The following is a 21437-nucleotide window of genomic DNA, read 5'->3' as shown; positions in this document are numbered from 1 at the left end:
CAGAAGCTGACCGCCCCATGAAGAAGGCGCCGTTACGCGATCGATAACCCGCCAACCCGACGATCTCGGCACTCTCGGACGACAACCAATCGACGAACCAAACGCGCTCGTCAAGCCGACCACCACTTCGACTCGGCTCGCTCGCACCCTCGCGAGTGAGAGTGCCCGTCGCGTCACGTCGAGGCTGTATACCGCGCGCGCGGGCGCGCGTCTACTACGTGTCTCTACTGGCATCTGCCATGCCGACGGCATTGCCGTGAACCGCTCATCGTCGTGCACGCCACGAATCGCGAGGCGCCGGCGGCGACGACGGCGATGATGAGTCCCCGTTTATCAAGTTTCTCCGTACGCGCGCTCGAAAGAGCAAGTAGGCGACGCGTCGTGTGAGCTAGCGCGCGTGTACGTGCACGCGGGGGGAGGGAGCCACGCGCGGGCGAGTGCGCGCGCGCGTGCTGGAGGTGTGTGTAGGTGTGTAGCTGTGTGCACGGTGAGTGGTGTGCGTGATCCGCAAGATTCCTTTGCGGATGGACTTTTCCTCGAGACGCACGGCGTGCGTTATATTCGGCCGGCCGAGCAACGGACGCGTACGTTCGCCGTCGGCTCCTGCGCGCCGACGGCGGCCATTTTGAATCGACGTGCTCAACGCGGCGGCGGCGGCGGCGGCGGCGGCAGCGGCAGCGGCAGCGGCAGTTGTCAACGTAGGTCGTTGCGCGCGCCGTGAAACGCCGAAATCGGATAACTTTTCGTGTAGGGCGCGCACTGGCCGCCTCGAGAGACGTCGCTTCTCCTCTGTGCGACGAGGCGAGCCTTCCTCGTGAGAAAGCGAGGGAGAGAGAGAGAGAGAGAGAGAGAGAGAGAGAGAGAGAGAGAGAGAGAGAGAGAGAGAGAGAGAAAGAGAGAGAGAGAGGGAAAGAGAAGTGTCTCTTCCCCCGGGGCGTTTATACTCGCGCACGCTCTCTCACGCGAGGACGCCCGCGCGCGCGGCGTACATTACGCATATGTACGTGCGTACATACTTAGCCATGGTACCGCGCAGCCGGGCTTTCTACTTTCAAGAGGAAACGCTGATGGACGCAACAGTGATATTCGTGGAGCCACTCGCGCATTCGGTTCCAGTAGCGCAACTCGAGAAACCGAGACATCGACTGATACCGAGGAAATAAGAAAAATCCATACTCTCGAGAGTTGCAAGTACTCGGCATTGACGCGCAAGGAGAGAGGGAAAGAGGGAGAGAGAAAGAGAGAGAGAGAGACTCACACACATTCACATACATAGTCGGATCCACCCGCTCGCAATGCGTCGCTCGTTCGAATTTGACATGTGACCGCGGCAGTTGCGTTTACGTAAGTTGCCCCTCGTCCGAACGGACGCTCGTCCTGTCGTGTCCGCGGCCGAAGGAACAATTTCGTTCTGTGAATTTTCTTTCGTATACTTGTCGTGCGTGCGGTACTTTTCGTGAGTGACGGACAACGCCGAACGGTGCGTCGCGAATACGATCGATGACTCCACGAGACAGCTGTGTGCGCGAGTTGACAGCCCATTCGAGGAGCTAACCTCAAATCTCGACGAACGAACGAACGAACGAGCGAGCGAGCGAGCGAGCGAGCGAGCGAGCGAGCGAGCGAGCGAACGAACGAACGAACGAACGAACGAACGAACGAACGAACGAACGAACGAACGAACCGCTGTTGAGGTCTATAGTCAAGTTAAGTATTATCGCCAGACGAGATTGCGCGATCGAGCGCCTACCGTTTTCCCGCACGGCAGCTGGAGAAACGGGAAGATCCTTCGAGAATTCGCGAGGAACCTCGTGACTAACCGTCAACGGTGAGCGACCATTTTTCGGGGCCATTTCGTCGTTCTTACCGCGAGAACCAAGTTGCACCGATATTATCGAGTCATCCTAGATTACAAAAATTCGTATTTTTCTAGATTGGCTATCTCTAGATTAGCGTGTGACTCGATCTTTTCTAGAATAAGTACCTCCTAAATCAGCGACTTGCACTGTCTTTTTCTAGGTTAGCAGCTGACTTTCAAATTAAAGTTCTTCGACCGAATTAACGATTCGCGCGCGGTCGTTTTCTAGAATATCAAGTCTCACATCGGCGATTAGACTCTTTTTCTTTTTGCATTTTTAGGTCAACGTCTAGATCAGCGACAGACTGTCCTCTAGGTTAATTCTCCTAGACTAGCAACTTGTCTCGTCCTTCTCTAGACTAACCAATTCTAGATTAGCGACCGCTCGCCTCTTTCCTGATCTACATCAACACGACGTACTTTCCAAATCACAATCCCATCCGCAACTGAGAGCAGGGAAAGAAGACAGAATTGAATCGGGATTAGGGACTAAAGTCTCGCACATCGTCATCGGTGCAACCGGTTTGGATTCGTCGACGTCGTTAATTTATTCGTCGTCGGTACACTGAAGCATATCAGTGATGTGAGACGCGCTCCAACTGCGAGTCGCCAGCGCAGCACAGCGGGCTCGTCAATGCGGCACGGGTTGCCGACAAATCCGCGAATGGTGCTCCCGAGGCACGGTGGCCCTTGAGGGATTGAGAGAAAGAGAAAGAAAGAACAAAAGAGAAAAGACGAGAAAGAGAGAGAGCGAGAGGGGAAGAGGGTGGGAGAGATGATGAGGAGGGGGGAGCCATGAGCACGGCGGATACCGCGCTGTCAATTTCAATCAAGATGGCCCCAGGGCCGGAACACCGCCAGGAACCGGTAGCTCCTGACAAAATTGCCGAGAGCGATCGCGCAGCCGCCGCAGCCGATGTCGTTGTCGACGTGGAGAACAACGTCAGCAGCGCGACGACCGGCAGCAATAACAATAACAACGACGCAGCCTCTGTCGCCTCAGCTCCTGCTTCCGTTCCCGCCGTCACCGCCGCAGCCGCAGCTGCCGCCGCCACCGCTGCCGCCGCCGCCGCCGCCGTCGTCATTGCGGAACAAAGTTCGAACATCGAGATCGCCCCGGCTAATTCTGCCGCTGGCGCCGATCCGACCAACCAAAGCTCACCGCCAAGCAGCGCCGTTGACAGTAAACAGGTGAGCAGAGAGACAATCGAGAGTCGAGGAACGAGTCGAAGTGCGAAGAGTCGCCTCGACGAAAGAGAGAGAGAGAGAGAAAGAGAGAGAGAGAGAGAGAGAGAGAGAGAGAGAGAGAGAGAGATGATCCGTTTAAATCGCGGATATTTCATAAGATGAATAACACAGACACACACGGCGTGTCGCGAATTATCAAAATATTAAATTGTTAAATTATTGCATTATGTCGCGAGGCTCTATGCCGCAAGCGGTATGTCGTGGTGTATATAATTGCCAAAAGTTTCTTGTCAATCGTAACGGTCGCGGCGGATTAAGCAACAACATGCTGAACGACTTGTTATCTCGTTCAACAGTTCCGCGCCCTGTCCACTCGCTGCTCGCGTCTAAAAAGTCATCGAATTTCAGCGACACGCGAGTTTTGATCGGACCGGTCAGGTGCTTTTGATTGATTTCGTACCTCATGATCGAGTGGGCGGTTATCGTCTTTCCGAAAAATATACGTCTCTTTGCGTGTTCGTCGTTGCGTGTCGGTGGTGCGGCACGCGTTAGTAAATTAGATTGTCTATCGTTACTGGCATCTTCTCGGGACGAAACATTCCAATTTCCCTCGTGCCTTACTTCGGGGAAGAGAAATATCGGCGACACGATATAATCCAATTCACTTGAAAGGGAAACTCGCCGATGCTGTGCTGATGACGTATGCTCATCTTTCTGCATCTTCGCGTGGGCCGCGATGAAAAGAAGAATGTTCGCGTTCTCTGTCGGTCTCGGAATACGTCGTACGAGACGGCGTAATTATTTTTTTCTCTCTAGGAACTCGCACGGGTGCTTCTTGCTATTTGAGGACACGCTTCGTTACGCTCCTGAAATGGCCGTGCTAGCCCTCGATAGAGCGAGGACGTGTATCGCACAAACGTTCCCGATACCTCCTTTGGGTGTTCGATCGGTTCGTGTGATTTCTTTCGAGCAGTTAAGCAACACGATCGCGAAAATCGCACAAACGCGGATCGCGCGAATCAGCGTCAGTCAGCCTGGCGCTTCATCGCGGTCGTTGTGTAGTGATCATAATAATAATAAGAAAAGGGAGAGGGCTTTCTTTCGGGCTCTGTTATCCCGGATTTAGCGGAAGTCAGTGCAGCAAAACGGTCAAGCGATTAAATTAAGGTTGCAAGTCACAGTGCGAGACACCTTAGAAGCAAGAAACAAAGATGGGACTTTTACACACGGTGTCTCAATACGCGCGTTCCGCGTGCCAACAATGAGTGTTTGTGTTTGTGCTCCTTGTGTTTTATTTATAAAACCAAACGACACTCGCAAGAATGCTCCTTTATGCCGCGTTACTCATCCGTTTTATCCTTTAGTCATATCCGTCTCTTCCGATTCTCGTTTTGTCCCTTACAGTTATTATCTCTCCTGTTGTCCCGTTCGGACCCGCTGCGTCCCATCTCCGATTTCGTGCATCTTTTCCGATACGTTATCTCGATTCCCTACGTGCGCTTTTATTTCCTGCTTATTCGTCTCCGTCGAGACAGAATAAGTTAGTCAGCCGTTCGACTTGCTAGGCGATATCTGCGAACGAAATGCTGTCGCAATCGAACGAACGAGACAATCTCTCTCATCGCTAGATATTTTTTTCCATCGGTCACCGGAGTTCATCGCAATAAAAAAACATTTCCACGCACGTGTCTATTTTATTGTTATTATTATATCATTGTCGTTGCGCAGCACTCGTTATCGCACATGATACTCGCGAAGCGTGTTACCTCTCGTCGGAAGAAGGTGAGCGAGAGCGGCTCACACTGACGACTTGCATCTCCACTCGTCGCGTTGTTAGCAGAAGAGAATCCCAGGGACGCGTTCGAGGAGAATGCGCGATTGACAGACGCAACTTACGGAACGCACGGGCCTAATATCGTCGCTAGCGATGCACGTACGCGCACACTCTCGTGACGATTTAGCTCGGTATTCCGTATACGGCGCGACCGATCGCTCGGCGACCGCGCGTCCGTCGCTTATTCTCCTCGCGAGGTGTCCTTCCTTCGGCGATGATCGAAACCGTTATAATTATTTCGACGAGTTCGGCTCGTCGACGCTCTTGCTGTTACGTCGGCGAAAAAGAAGGAGGAAAAAAAGAGAAAGAATAATCGTCACACTGCGCGCTTATTGCCGTTGATAAAAAATTAGCGTGGCGGCGCGTTTTTCTCCCCACGTCGCCCCCCGCGGCCTCGAAGACTGAATTTGCCATCGAGGGTGGTTTTACGTCAGTCTCCGTTCTCCCCCCGACTTTTGACTCAGATAACTCGACTCTCACGCGCTTCTTTTTTTGTTGATTTTCTCGACGAGATTAATCGCTCGATAAACAGGATATTTCGAGGCTCTAGAAAGGTATGACAATGACGGGCTCGTCATTCGCATAAATGGCAAATGTTAAGTAAAAAACTGCATTTAGCACTGAGCTCCAAGTTTTTTTGGAGCCCTGAGAGAAGATTGTTTGCCCGATAAGCGATGATAATTCTAACATTGTAACTCGTAATTTAACGTTCGTTTAACGTGTCTGTAATACGCGCGCACGCACACACACACACACACACATACACACACACACACACACACACACACACACACACACACACTTGCATTTCTAATTTCGACGTGAAATGAAAAGAACCATGGAATTTCGGTCGTTCTAACTGCTTTTATGCTCTGATTGGTCAAATTATATCTCGTGGCGCTTCCCTTAATCGGCGGTGTCATGAAGCATCGTGAAGATTGTCTTTAGCAAGATGGATAATTGGCTCACAAGACAAATTGTTTCTTTCGGTGTTTCCGATTACTGAGAATTATTTTTGAGAGAATCAGACGTAGAAATTTGAAATACGTATACGTATTTATGCCATTTTACAAAGAGATCTATGAATTTCTTTGAGATCCTAAATAGTCTCGGAAAAGAAGCAGTGATCTGAAATCAGTTTGAACGATTTAAAGGACGATTTGCAAGGGCAATCATTGTAGGAAATCTTTGCGATAAAAATGCGGGTGAAACTTTGTACGATGTTTTAATGTGGATAATGAAAACTTCTTTCGCTATGAAAGAGAACTATTTTTTCCTCGAACATTTATCGCTGGACGATTTGTTTGGCTCTGTTGAAGACGATTTGTCAATGCGTACTTTGAAACTTCACCGGGTCTGCGTCTCTGAAAAACCTTTCCTGTCTCTTGGATAATCTTCCATTTCCTCTTCTTCAAACATGTCATCTCTTTCTCTGGACATTCATGCGAAACATCGTCAAAATTTCAGGTATTCTTTTCTTCAATGAGAAACATATGGGAGTTTGAATTACTGCACAGTGATCATTATGTAGAAACTTCGTCGAAACATCAATTTCCACCTATATATATTTTTACCTGTCCTTCGACCAAAAACTTGCTCAACACCTCAGGGTGCAAAAAAATACCAGGGGAAAATATCGGTCTTTCGATTCCGAGACAAAAAGTCCTCCCGTTAAAACATGTTTCTCGAGTTTTATAATGTCGAAGGTCAAAGACATTGAGCTCTCTCTGTGCTGTGTAGGACATTAGTTTCCGTCTGCCTAAACCGAGAATATCTCGAAAGTAGAAGTGCTGAGGAAACGCGTACTCGAAGGACTTCACTTTGGCGCACTTTGAGATCCGTTTTCGGCGATGAACGCGGAAACAATTGGAGACGTAGCTGATCGGCGATTGTGCGTTATTGACGACGCTGACAAGTAGCGTCAATTCATATCGGCTGTGTACACATCAGTTCTTCCCAACATTTCGTAAATACGATTAACATATTCGAGACGTGTCCCTGCACCTTTGACATTAAGGCTGACTAGCGGATATTTATCGAGTTCATCCTATGCGCTTATCCAAGTACCTTCGACGTCGTTGATACCTTCATGCATTTCCGTGTCGAGCGCACTGTGTGTTTGGATATTCGTTCGTCATGACTCAGAGAACATCGTGTTTGACAAGCGGACAGCTGTGAATGTTTCGCGCACGTGAACGATCCAAACGTAAGATTAAAAGATAAGTGGTGTGTTACACGATATTAAATTATGAACCAACATACCGACGCGTGGACATCGACGTCATGCATATCGAGCGAGACAAATATTTGCAAACTTTTCGATAGGCGAATATCCCGATGCACATTTGACTCGAGAATGCTGAAATGGGACTAGAAGGGTGCTTTTAATGATACTTTGCGTAGATATGACACGTTTGACCCGGAAATGTCTAAACCGGCGGAAGCCTACGCTAAAGGTATCGAAAGGTACCGACGTCGTGTACGTATTGACAACAAAGTAACGTTAAACGTCAAATTGCAGTTACGGTTAAGTGTTAGATTTGCAGTTCACGGAGGAAAGAATAAGAAAACGTCATGATTCCGGGGATTATGTGCTCGACGGTCACGTTTCGCGAGTACGAGTGTTTCGTAACAAGGTGTTACTCCTTGGAAAAAAACAAGAAGCCAGGAAATCTGGGAAAATTTCAAATTCTTTCCACTTCAAAAAACTTAAAAAATTCTCGTGGACTTTTTTCCCCGAAATTTAAGCTAACACCCTCGACATTAACGACAAATGTTCGGAGTATCGTTAAACAAAAAGAAATCGTCTTGAGAAAGAAGCATATTCTTTTACATCGTCATGAGAGGCTCAATAAAGGAAGGGACTCACGCGCGTAGTCGCATGCCGCATTTAGTGTCGGATATGTCGTCCGATGTTCGGTTCCAGATAATATAGAGTCGTGATCTCCCAAACATGAGGTATGAATACGCGCTACAGTTGTAAACACGAACGTTCCATATCGCCCATGACAAATCAAATTTCAATTTTGCCACGGACGCGTGAAAATTATCCGTTATACAGATTCGCTCGCGCGAAGATAAAAATGCGTGAGGCCATAGGTATGTTTTCGCGCGTCCATCGCGTTAGAAATTAACCTTGCCGTAATCATGTTGATTTTTGACCTCCGATCCAGAAATTGAAATATACTTTTTTTTTTCTTGTATTTATTTTATTCTCATCGGAACATTTTGCGGATTATCGAATATCGCGATGAGAGAGTTAGAGGGAGATAGAGTGAGAAAGAGAAGGGGGGGGGTAGAAAAAGAAATAAAATGAGAAAGCGTAAAGAGCAGCAGAGAAAGAAAGAAAGAGAGAGAGAGAGAGAGCAGAATAGGGGAAAAGAAAGTAAGAAAGAGAGAACAGAGTGGAAGGGAGATTGCGTTAAGAACAGTGTGTCAGAGGGCGCTACTTACTTCACCGACTTCGCATGTTCTAGGCTTGCTCCGTGATTTCAGTCCAATAGTGGCAGCCATGCCAGTGACAATGTTCTACACCTGCTCGTCGCATTAGCTTTCAAAAATCGGGACACACTTGCCGCATCTCGCTGACACTTCTTCGTTGTGCGTCGACGATCGAATGATATTGTGCTTGAAACGTACGTTCAGACGCGTTTCGCGATACGCGTTGTTGGTGCATTCGTTCAAATCAAGAGTCACCAACAACGACCGTACGGTCCACGAAGAAGAAACGGTAGTGCGAAGAAGAGGAAGAGTCGAGAGTGTGCGGCCTGTGAGCGACCCGGCCTCCGATCCTCTAAAAATATAAATTCCGTGCCAGCACTGACTAGCGAATTTTTTCCACCGCTTCTCGTAAGTTAGCCCTGATATCTCTCTCTCTCTCTCTCTCTCCTTTTTCCCCTCAGTCTCTCTCTCTCTCTCTCTCTCTCCCTCCCTCCCTCCCTCCCTCCTTCCCTCCCTCCCTCCCTCCCTCCCTCCCTCCCTCCCTCCTCGTCTTCCCCTGTTTCTATCTTGCTCGCGTCTTAATTAGCTAATCGCAAGAACGCTATCGATCTCTCACGGATGGCATCGAACTCTTTGCACCGCTGTCCTCGACGTCGATTCACTACATGAATCGTTCGCCTTTTTGCGTATCCGTCGACTCTACTCTCGTCCTTTTTTTTCGTTAAATCGGACAATCCTTTCTGAGGGAAAAACTTATAGACTTGTTGACGATTTTCGGTGATATCGTGTTCGCGTGAACTCGTTACTCCGAGATCATGTCATCCTCATTACCCCGAGGCCTCTCCTCTAACCTCTTTGTCTCTCTCGCTCCTGGTCGCCGCCTCTCCCCGCCCTATGTGTCCATCCTGTCTCATTCTTTTCCCTTCTCAATCTGCCAACGTATTTATCTATCTCTTTGACTCGTTAAGTTTCTTGTGCGAGCAAACATAATTCGCATTTCGTAGTACTCGAATGAGACTACGCTTTCTTACGTCTCGGTACAATTGTACCCAATAGCATAACTGCAATTCAACACTCAACGTTGTTTCGCCGATAGTTTTCCTTCCGGTTTAAGCATTTTCAAGTCAAGCACACCGTATCTGGATACCAGATATCACCTTTCCATCGCTTAGTTTAATATTGTATAAAATCTGTGTTTTATCTCTTAACCTCTAAATTTATCTTGTCACCTACTAATGTCAAGACTGTCAGATGTGAGTTATGGTGGACAAATATCTAGACACATTTGGCTCCAAAATGTCTAGACATGTACTCGACTTGAAAATATCTAAACGGAAACTGCAAAACGTGATGATGTGGATAAATGATGAAACGATAATGACATTTGGCACGATCGACGATTCTCATCTATTAACCTGTTGTATCTTTTCGACGCTGTCGTCGTACAAATCTGATTGTATACATAATTGATTTAGTGCTGTTATATATATATATATATATATATAATTCTAGTGAAAACAAAATTATGTTATTACTTAATTATATGTAAAATGTTGAAAGCAAAAATAAATCTAATTACTTTACATTGAATATTCGTCTGAAGTAATCTGAATGAAGTCTCGTAGCAATTTTATAGGGAGGTTAATTATATCTTTTTTTTTTATTTCTATACTGTAGATTTTATAACATGGTTGCTGTAAGCCTTAAACAGATCCAATAAGGGAAACCTTAAATTTACTCTACGAACCTATCTATGCTCGCACTTATTCACAAGTTGTGAACTAGTTTCTATCATAATATAAAGTTTTAATAACATAATGATGCAAAATTATATTAAGAAGAATGTCATGTATATCTCTCAGTGAGTCTCCTGTATATATTAGACTTTATCAATGAATGTTATTGTGACATTTTGAATAATGTGATTTTTAAAATATAGTCAATTGTTTTAATAAAAATCATTTAAAAATTGGTATTTTGTTTCAATTATTGCAATCTTATATTTTACAGTAAAAATCAATATTTTGGTGTGTGTGTGTGTGTGTGTGTGTGTGTGTGTGTGTGTGTGTGTGTGTGTGTATGTATGTATGTATGTATGTATGTATGTATGTATGTATTGTCTTGTTAATATCTTACATATTTTTGAGAATATAAACATTCATGTATTTATTATGATGACATATATGATACAATTTCTGCGGTATTGCATAAATAACGTAATTTTTCAGTTATTCTCATTTTTAGGAAGAACCAGCCACTCTTTCTGCATTAAATGAGGGTGAACTACGCGCTTTGCTGGACGAAGCTATAACATATAAATGTCCAAAAGACAGAGAAGGAAAATCTAATCTTTTTAAGGTATTTTATTAAAATTCTTTAAACTATATGTGAAATAAGAAACAAAGACCTGTTGATGTTACAGTTTATACACAATATGTTTTTCAGGAACTTTTACAAGAAGCAGAAGCAGACGAGACTGAGGAAGGACGTAGGGTAATATCCAATTCGCGTTGTTTGCCTGGTTCAAATCGCAGAAGACATAAACGAGAATCTGTATCCGAGCGTCTGACACACGGAGGATCGTTACAAAATTTAGCACAACCTATCGCTTCAGAATTCGATAGTAGTTTCGCTTATCTGACATCTGGATCGTGTCACACTTATGGCAGTAGTAGGAGGAAGAACAAAAAATATACAGGACCCAGTGTCTCCGCTAGACAGAGAGAAGGCGGATCATTACCGTCAAATGTGAACGCATCGCATAGCCTTGCTTCTTTGGCTAACTTAGATCTAATATTTGACAAAAAGGTAACACAATCATTGTTTCGTTATGGATAAAATGTACATATTTTTGAAAAAAATTTTACTATTGATAAATGTGGAAATTTCAGAGTTTTTAGATACAATTTATATATAAAGAATTTCATGTTTTCTTTTCTTTTTTTTTTCCGCAAAGAAGGGCTTCTGCGAGGAGCGACCTGTGTACGATTGGACCAATAAGGAGAAATCCAAGTCTCTGGACAAACCATCATATACTAGTACAAAGAAAGAAGATAAAGAGAAAGACAAAAGAGACTCGAAGAGGGACGTAGTGAGCTCGGGCGAGACGGAATCTGAGACACGTGAGAAGAGAGTTTGCAAAGGAAAATACGGGACAAATGAGATGCTGGATTCCGATAATCCACCCCCAGAGTACAAGTCGGACTACATGGTGATCGATTTAGGTGATGTTGAGGTAAAGTGTTGTTTATACTAATATGTAGACTGATATATATTTATCTGCATAAAATTGTGTCTTTATCTTAACATCACGTTCTGAATACCAATGAAGTTTATGTTGCATCTTATAAAAACTAAAATATAATTCACGTGTTATTTTTCATGTATAGCAGGTAGGTGCTATCAGTGAGAGGAATATAGGGTCCACAGCAAGCGGAGTTCAAAGACCTCGCTCTTTAGACACCGAAAACGACGAAGGAACTGAAATGAAAATTATTGAGCCACGTAGGCCTGTTCAGTATATCACACGGGCAACTTTTGACATAACGCAGACTCCTGTGGACACCACTATAGAATTCCCTATTCGTGAACACAAGCAAGAAAAATCAAAGATATCTGTTAATGGTACGGAGGTGACGGGGGCTCTGTCATTTCAACCGCACAACAGCGTAAAATGCGGTATAGCTTCCAATAGTTCCAGCAGTAGCCAGGGTAAGGTTGTACCAAGTTTGTGTTCCGTAATGCCAGCATCTTGGCAAGCGCAGAATATAACGATGGGTAAGATTACATATTAATATATCATTGACTGCTTATGCCATAATTACAAATCTGCAAGTTTGTAGTTTTGAGAAAATTACACTTGAAACATTTGAATGGCTGTTATGTTCCAAATTGTTCCAAAAACCTGTTCACCAATTGAATATCGTTTGTTATATGTGACTGTTCTTTAAAAAGAAGTCAAGAATGCAATCTTTCAGATATTGTGGATTTGTAATTGTGATATAATACACGAATATTGTTTCAAAAAAGATATAAGTAAAATACAGTAATTTTATAAATTTGCGATTCTTGTATAGCATCTCTATTTGTATAATTGTATAATTTTGTGTACAATTTATAATATATATTTGATATTTATATAATACACAACATTACGTATTTCGTAAGAACTATATGAATATATTAAAATGTATACATTTTTTTCTCAGAATGTCTTTTTCTCTTGTTCAAAGTTGATAAAAGTATTTATTGTAATCTAAAGTATATGGATTGTGCACAGAAGGTCCCAGGTATGCAACGCAGCACATCACGATGAAGGATCCATCAGCATCCGGAGAAAAGAAATCCTTGGACGAAAATGGAAATTCCTTACAAACATATAATGGCGAACGAAAAAAGCCTAGGAGAAAACACACTCAAGAGCACAACGTGAAAGTTTATAATTCCGAAAACGTCGAAGGTCATCGTTACGATAATGATATCGAAACTCTGGTTAACTTCATCGAAAATAATAACTCCAAGAGCAAGAAAGGTAAAACTGGTAATCCTGTTAGGGTGAAAACTAGTTCGGGCACAAAACCGAGAACTAGAGAAAAGGATACGAAGAGGGAGCAATTGCCTTCGAAGCTTCAGAAGTCCAATTCTCTGGAGGAAATTTCGAAAACCAAACTAGAGGACTTGACCACAGAGAAAAGTGTTAGTTCCAGCGGTGCTAGTAGCATATCCAGTCAACATGGCAAGTTAAAATTAATATTATTTATAATATATTTCTAGTATATGTTGAATGTTATTTATATATCACACATTAAATAAAAAATATGTATATTATATAGTGCTTAACAAATTTAATACTTGATGACTTAACCCTTTGCACTCCGCGCGTTTTCTTATCACTGCCTACTCTGGCAACTTCAGCAGTGGAGCGTCTGGGAAAGAGAAATTTTACTTTGGACGGAAAAAATTAAAAGTGCTTGTAATTTCAAAACTGGAGATATTGATGTTAATACTAAAATGTCTCCACAGCGGAGCCACCGGAGTTACGAAATAAATGATGGATGTCTCCACAGCGGAGCTAACGTAGTGTTAAGGGTTAATTATTACATATCGAATTTTTACATAAAGTAAAAATTTTTACATAAAGTAAAAATTCGATATATCGATAGAGAAATAAATTCTCTTACATATATTTTCTAACATTACAGTTATCGCACTACATTGATATATTATTTTACATTATTTTACATTATTCTTTGCAGGTACGATAAATGTGGCTTTGCGACGTGCAAAGCAGAAGAGTACTGGAGACGCGACAGTTGACAGCCGAGGTGACAGAAGATCTTGGGGCACAGAGGAGGGTCAGTCGATATATTGCAACGACACAGGAGAGGATTATACGAACCGTCGTAATTCTAACAAGAAAACGAATCCAGAACCGGAACAAGAGACCGAATTCCTCGTTGTTACGAAAAAAAAGAAGAGTAAGAAGCAGAGAAGAAGCTCTAGCGGTAGCAGAGCGCAAAATTTGACAACATCGAGCTCCTACCTCCAGAATTCCAGAGGGTTCTCTAACGAATATAGAACACCGGTTTCTCCCGAGCTCCGAAGAAAATCAGCGAGCAGCATGCCTCCAAGGTAATAACTAGATACGAGAGACTCAGTTAGATATAAACCCTTATGCATACTAACAACGATGTAAATTTGAAATTCAGCTGCAGTAATTCCAAATATGTAATTGTACCGTTCTATAACTCGTGACTGATTTGTTTTTCTTCTCTCTCTCTCTCTCTCTCTCTCTCTCTCTCTCTCTCTCTCTCTCTCTCTCTCTCTCTCTCTCTCTCTCTCTCTCTCTCTCTCTCTCTCTCTCTCTCTCTCTCTCTCTCTCTCTTTCTCTCTCTTCTCGGTCAGTTGTATAAATTCACACAAATTACTCCCATAAATACCTAAGTGAGATTGGCTAAAACGTACTTCTAAAGATTTCACCAATTGAATATCGCTTGTTATATGTAACTGTTCTTTTTACAGCGACAAGTCTGACAGTAGTGATCTGGATTCAGTCCATTCGTTGCCGGTCACGTCGAACAGCACGAAGCACAATTTGTCCAAAGTCGCAACGTCATCGGGTGGCACACCACAAGCGAGTTACGCAGATATAGCGCGCATGGCTACTATTAACATGTCTCACAATTCGGTCTTGAACATGTCCGCGATCGTACCGAGCATGCTAAATGCAGCGTCGTGGCCCAGCGTTCCACCCAAGACCCCTTCGGAGCCGGACAAAGCGCCTCAGGATTATTATCCCAGTTTGGACGAGATACAGCACCCGGAGAGAAAAGTGAGGCAGCAAAACCCCGGCCAAACGAGTTCTACGGCTGCGAGTTTGAGTCTCTCTTTCGAGAAGCCGCTCTCGCCGACTCTGACGAAGGGGAAGAACTCGTCAGACGGAAAGAAGGCTGAGGCTCAAGAGGAGGCCATTAACAAAAATATCCAAGTGTTTAAGTACGTGCAGGATATTGAGAAAATGACGCATGAACACGAGAGTGTGACGCAACAAGAGCAGAAGCACACGGTTTCCGCTAGTCACAGTGCAAATTCTAGCGAAATTGTCACTGCCGTGACAAGTTCCGCAACCACGAATTCTATGACGCCCAGGTTAAACAACAATACAGTGACGAATTATAATCCGGTCGATGTCGATACCAACATCAATTGCACCGTCAACAGTAAGGATTCTGTCGTGCACTCGAGAGCCAACAATCCTCGTTCTCGTAGGACTTATGTACATAGTAATCAAAACATACAAGCTCAGGGACCGTACGAGGAGCAGCATGTCAAGAAGACCGCATACTCTTACCACGACGAAGCGGTTAGAAAGTCGCACAACACGGACACTTCACAGTCCGAAGGCAAGGCTAATAATTCGATGAGCTCGTTATCCGACAACGCAGACGTGCAAAAAGCGAAGACGCCCGCGAAGCCTGTACAAGAGTTACAGAACGCAGACGAAGCTGACGGCAATAATAAGACGGCTAGACGGAACAGCGACCCGAAGCCAACGACGAGAGTTGCGAAGGAGTATCAGAACATCGCGATAAAACACGATGTGGTGGTGGCGAAAGTTGTTGCATGTGGTCAATCGCAGAACTCGAAGCAGGACAATCAGCGTGAAGACGAGAATAAGAAGACGAAGTCACAGAATACGACGCAGTCCGATAACAAGGAGCAGCAGCCGTCGCAAAGAACGTCGGAGATGCAGCAGACGAAAAATTCCACTCCCAGGCCAGCGGTGATTCTATTGGATGAGACCTCATCGGATATTGCCAAGAACAGCAATCTACCAACGGAACTCACCTTTGGCTTTGAAATAAACGAGCAACTGCTGCTGTCGGAGGACTCTGGCAACGAGGAGACAACGACGCCGACTCCGAGTCCCGTCTTCACGGCTACTGTGCCGCCTCTCATCAGCAAGCCGCCGCCCAATTTCGCCGAGAGGAACCCGCCGGCTGCTGTGTTCGAGAAATCTGTGAGATACGACAAGTTTTCGCCTAATTATCACATGCAACAGCCATCGAATACTCACGTCACACCGCCGCCACCGCCGCCGCCTGTTCATCCAGTGATGGTGCAACCATTACCGTACATGAGCTATCCCACGAGGTTTCCGCCGCCCACGTATCTGCCACCGCCGCCGTCACCTCCACCTGGAATCGTGGAAAAGTTTCATCAGCCAAAGGAGGACTTCTCTATGCTGTATGTCGCGCCGGAGGAGGAGTTAAACGTGCAAATGTACAACCACGATAAAATCGTGACGTTTGTCGGTTTAGGTAAGAGATAGCTATATGCAACAAACGGTCTCTCTCTCTCTCTCTCTCTCTCTCTCTCTCTCTCTCTCTCTCTTCTCTTCCTCCTCTCTCTCTCTCTCCTCTCTCTCTTCTCTCTCTCTCTCTCTCTCTCTCTCTCTCTCTCTCTCTCTCTCTCTCTCTCTCTCTCTCTCTCTCTCTCTTCTCTCTCTCCTCTCTCTCTCCTCTCTCTCTCCTCTCTCTCTCTCTCTCTCTCTCCTCTCTCTCTCTCTCTCTCCTCTCTCTCTCTCTCTCTCTCTCTCTCTCTCTCTCTCTCTCTCTCTCTCTCTCCTCTCTCTCTTCTCTCTCCTCTTCTCTCTCTCTCTCTCTTCTCTCTCTCTCTCTCTCTCTCTCTCTCTCTCTCTCTCTCTCTCTCTCTCTCTCTCTCTCTCTCTCTCTCTTCTCTCTCTCTCTCTCTCTCTCTCTCTCTTCCTCTCTCTTCTCTCTCTCTCTCGCTCTCTCTCTCTCTCTCTCTCTCTCTCTCTCTCTCTCTCTCTCTCTCTCTCTCTCTCTCTCTCTCTCTCTCTCTCTCTCTCTCTCTCTCTCTCTCTCTCTCTCTCTTCTCCTCTTCTTCTCCTCTCTCTCTCTCTCTCTCTCTCTCTCTCTCTCTCTCTCTCTCTCTCTCTCTCTCTCTCTCCTTCTCTCTCTCTCTCTCTCTCTCTCCTCTCTCTCTCTCTCTCTCTCTCTCTCTCTCTCGCTCTCCTCTCTCTCTCTCTCTCTCTCTCTCTCTCTCTCGCTCTCTCTCTTCTCTCTCTCGCTCTCCTCTCTCTCTCGCGTCTCTCTCTCTCTCTCCTCGTCTCTCTCTCTCTCTCTCTTCTCTCTCTCTCTCTCTCTCTCTCTCTCTCTCTCCTCTCTCTCTCGCTCTCTCGCTCTCTCGCTCTCTCGCTCTCTCGCTCTCTCTCTCTCGCTCTCTCTCTCTCTCTCTCTCTCTCTCTCTCTCTCTCTCTCTCTCTCTCTCTCTCTCTCTTTTTAATTGCCTCTGACTCACGCACGAATCAATTGTTCACACGATTCTCCTGATAGTTATATATAGTATACTTAATCCTTTCTTTCTTCGTGTGTTAACAGCGTGGGACGCGGTTATGAGGGAGATACCAATTACTTCGAGCGGTCGCATACAGTTCTACAGTGGACAGTGAAGTGATTGTTTCTAACGCACTGATTGAAATAACAGGCAATAACAGTCCTTTTGTACTGGTAAAACTACTTCCATTACAAATAGATAGTTCGATGAGAGTCCTGTCGCTGACACGAAACCAAGTACTCTACGTGTTATGCAGTTGCTTTAGTCAAGCGCGAGAGCAACCTTTCGCTTGGAGAACCATCTGTTTCACTTCATTCGAGTCGTATGCTAAGTCAGTGCGAAATTAGTGAAGCCGAACGGCGCGAAGTGTGCCTCAAGAGATAATAATAGCGATGTATATATAATCAGTCACCAAAAAAAAAAAAAGAAAAAATACGAAGGAAAGACGGGGAAAGAGGACAAAGTGTGTATATGTACTCAGCACGTACATTATGCTTGCGTAAATCTTTCACGATGACAATGGTCTCGTAAGCAAATTTCAGTATTGACAATTAGCAACGTTTTTGGATTGAGAGTGGTGAGACTTCCTCTCCAAGGGACTATGTATCCTGTCCCTTAAAACGAAGGAAACTTGCAGTGTTCGAGTTACGCGTGTACATACGTTAAGTATCCATATGAAATTTTCGAGAATTGTCCTTAAAACTCGTGTATCAGTGTACGAAGTTTCAGACAAGATGAAGTTTGAAGAAGTGCTTCAAAAAACGCTACAAAGAGAGGAAGAGAGACACACTTGCAATAAAGCCAGGACTACGGTGAAGCGGGTTTATCGAAGGAAGTAATCTCGCACACTGACAGTGGTGTCTCCTGGTGCCTTTAGACTCACGAATCTTTAGGCTAGTCGGAGAAACCTGCTATAAATTAAAATTTCACGTGGAACCGTGAAATTTGTGAGAGATAACGCTAAATACTTATAATTAGTTTCGAACTCTGTGAGCTGGGGATAATCTTAAGTGAGACACTGAGAGGAAGATTACAAACCAGCTGGGTGAGTCTATGTCGAAATACCATAAAAAGTCAAAATATACAGATATTGAAAGCTAGATGTACTTTATTCGACACAGTGTAATGCAAGTTGAAATGTGCGGATATGTATCGGAGAGATAATGAATGTAAATGCGCGGTTGAACATGTGTACAATATATTAAGATAGCGTGTTTGACTTTTAAGAACTTCTCAGAGTGGCTACTTCTTCCAACTGTGGCAGTCGATAGTTAAAACAAAAAAAGGAAAAAAAAAGCGAAAACAAAGTCGTCATTAACTGGGTTTTGAAAATGTCGCGCTCAAAGTCTGGTCAAATGACAGTGAGATAGGATGCGAGTGTGTCGAAAAGCGTTAAATTTTTACACAGACCCGCTTATTTAATAAATAACTAATAATTATTCGTAATAATAATTATAAGATGATACCTGCTTGTGATCATAAAGAATACGATGGTGTGAATGCGTGTAATTCGTGTAGACATTCTTCTATTGCGTGATTATGGTGATGAGACCGCTGTTCGATCGTAACTAAATATATGCGTCACACAAATACCTTGTTGTAGGACGTTCGGAATGGAAGTTATTCCAAATTAAATGCATTTCATGAAGTAACGAATATTGATACAGTGACACTACGCGTGCATATCCGCACGAAACATGTTCGCCTCATGTTTGAACGGTGATTGTTTACAGTTTAACGGGAGAATCTGTTTATTTGAGAATCAACAAATTTCATATTATACTTATGAATCACTGACAATATATATATATATACATATATATTTTTTTTTTTTAAACTGCCTTGCTTACATGTTATCGTCTACAGCATATCCGTTACTTCTCTATTATTCCAAGATTTTGTGAGAAAAATTAACAGTTTGCTGGTATGAGTTTTCGACGCGTAAGGACCTCGTCGATCTACGATGGGCACACGCCGCAGGTACACACGTCAAATCTGGACGATTAGTGCGGTTAGTTGACTTTCCATTCGACTCGCGAGGTTTCGTTATACTTACTGTTACCTGCATTCTGCCGTCACCGTGGAACAGACGTTGTCTTGACAAACTGCACAAAGATAATCCACGTGCATTATATTAATAATGTGTATTGTTTGCTCATTAAATGTAACTCGACTTTTATAGGACTCTACGCGCGAGATACGTTCCTAGTTCCTAAGTTCACGTTTTCTCGTATGTTACGAATCAAACGATAATTCACCGATTTCGCAAACGCGCGGTTTTGCATTTTTCGAGGCGTTATTTACAGGCGTAATAAAAAAAGGGAGTGGGGGGCAGAGGAGAAAGAAATGACCTTCACTATTTCAACGATTGTGGGATGGATACACGCCGGCGAATCTTAATCGTTTTAACTCGTTGGGAGTACAAGGAAAAAAGAGACGGGAAAAGAAATCAATATTTAAGTGTACCTTTTAAATCTTTATGCCTGTAAATGCCTAAGAATTGAGCCTAAGAGATATCGCGTGTAACATCGCTTTTAACTACTATAATACACGGCTTTTAAACGTAAGAAATATGAATTTTATGACCTCAGCCCATAACGATCTGCGTATTGTTGCTCCAAATATGAAACCGGTTAAAATTATTATTAAGTGTTCATTCTTTTACGTTTAAACTAGCCTTAGTCACGTTTGAACTCGTTTTCGTGATAACTGTTTCGTATTACCGAAACAGGGATGTAAAAATATATTCTATATTTGGAATAATTGTTCTCACATTGTGAAACGTGTTATTCTTTATGAGAATAATATTCGAACAGCGGTCTCGTGCAATGAAAGAAAGAATGAATGAAATGATGCAGAAACTTATCGCCTTTATAGGTAACGATAAAGTAAATTATCATAGATAAGTTTCATATATATAATATATGTATGTATATGTGTATACATATATACATATATGTGTATATATGTATATGTATATATATGTGAAAGCATGAGAGTGTACTGTCTATTTAGTATTAACGCGAATTAATTATTACTCATGAATTAGGATTGATAAAGTTTGTTATATATCGTTTTCTTTTCTTTTCGAGATATCAAAATTATGATGTAAGAGAGGGACGACAGGATATCGTGCTCTATTGATATTTTTTATTTTGTCCTGTAAGTAGGAGCAGATCAGCTGGGAGTACAGCTTTCAGATAAGTGAGGAAATTGAGATGTTTAATTATATGAAGGAACATTATAGAGGACGCATATCGGAGAGTAACTCGAAAAAAGTGCAATCATATCACTACCGGCAGAAATTCGTTATGAACATGACGAAAGACATGATGAACGAAATATTTCTCTTTTTTTTTTGTTTTTTTTTCTGTTTTCTTTTTCTTCAAGCAATTCCGCGGGACACAAGTCGGGCATTATATTGATCTACTGGACATTACACACGCGTATGCTTTTAGTTGCAGGTTTTCTTTCTAATGCAAAGTTTGACTTTTAGCTCGATCACCGATATCGAGGTTGCATTCCGAAAGTTACTAGCATTATTTCTTCTACATTTTCGACCGAGAGAATTTTCTTTTACTCGTTTTACTTTCCTACACATGCGCATACACACACATACACATATATACGATTTTTCCTTACATAACGTCCTAACAAAGCGAATTATATATCGACAAGGTTCATAATTTTTTTTTTCTTTTCATTTTTTGTTTTCTATTTTTTTATGTGTACACAAGACTACAAATTACATTTATGACGACATTATAGCTTTGCGTTTATATCTACACGTCATATTACTTTGACTGAACCACCGATGAATTTGCGTTGTTTCTGAATAAATGATTACTTTTTTTTGAGCTATCTTAATCCGATATGCAAGGAGAAACTATTCAAAACAGTCAGGTGCTCCGATCGCCTTAAAAGTAACAGACTGCAGTCTCAGCCTGTGCCATTGACCGGTTCAAATGGCTAAGTTATAGGAGTTCGCGAAGAGTAGTGCAAAAATGTACTTGTGCAAAAAGAAAGAAAAAAAGATTAAGCGGGAAGTAAAATGCAAAAAGGAGGCAGGGGAAAAGATAGGACCATTAACAGTATATATATAACGAGTGCGGGGAGGCAGCTACGTTAACCTGTGTGTCATTACATGCAGAATATAACATAACTACTTAACAATGTCATTCGATGGACAGTGAGAAACATTACGTGGATATTGGCTAACCCAGGACACTTGTTTCTCCGATTTGCGCATAATAAGAG

General features: G+C 43.5%; 1 protein-coding gene across 7 annotated transcripts; it reads left to right on the top strand.

The window, feature by feature from the left end:
- Window positions 1-36: 36 nt before the first annotated feature.
- On the top strand, window positions 37-19613 carry tyf (twenty-four). 7 transcript variants are annotated; one of them, XM_025303867.1, is made up of 10 exons: window positions 37-1828; window positions 2232-3049; window positions 10566-10679; window positions 10767-11129; window positions 11278-11556; window positions 11711-12098; window positions 12601-13056; window positions 13577-13952; window positions 14343-16141; window positions 17225-19613. In XM_025303867.1, exons 2-10 carry the CDS (start codon window positions 2654-2656, stop codon window positions 17293-17295), a joined length of 4242 nt encoding a protein of 1413 aa, XP_025159652.1. In that variant the 5' UTR covers window positions 37-1828; window positions 2232-2653; the 3' UTR covers window positions 17296-19613. The 7 variants fall into 7 exon arrangements, with proteins under 7 accessions (XP_025159652.1, XP_025159651.1, XP_025159653.1 ...); XM_025303866.1 differs by having other exon boundaries at window positions 2140-3049; XM_025303868.1 differs by having other exon boundaries at window positions 37-3049; window positions 11281-11556.
- Window positions 19614-21437: the final 1824 nt, after the last annotated feature.

Source organism: Harpegnathos saltator, unplaced genomic scaffold, assembly GCF_003227715.2.
Source record: "Harpegnathos saltator strain DR-91 unplaced genomic scaffold, Hsal_v8.6 scaffold58, whole genome shotgun sequence".
Taxonomy (NCBI): domain Eukaryota; kingdom Metazoa; phylum Arthropoda; class Insecta; order Hymenoptera; family Formicidae; genus Harpegnathos; species Harpegnathos saltator.
The sequence above is the reverse complement of the archived record's forward strand: the minus strand, read 5'-3'. Positions and strand labels throughout refer to the sequence as shown.

What these genes read in the sequence shown, in the direction of transcription:
- tyf (XM_025303867.1), top strand. Translation starts at nt 2,654, where the DNA reads ATGAGCACGGCGGATACCGCGCTGTCAATTTCAATCAAGATGGCCCCA. An exon ending in TAGCATATCCAGTCAACATG is followed by an intron (nt 13,057 to 13,576) that starts GCAAGTTAAAAT and finishes TATTCTTTGCAG; the next exon opens with GTACGATAAATGTGGCTTTG. An exon ending in GCGAGCAGCATGCCTCCAAG is followed by an intron (nt 13,953 to 14,342) that starts GTAATAACTAGA and finishes TTCTTTTTACAG; the next exon opens with CGACAAGTCTGACAGTAGTG.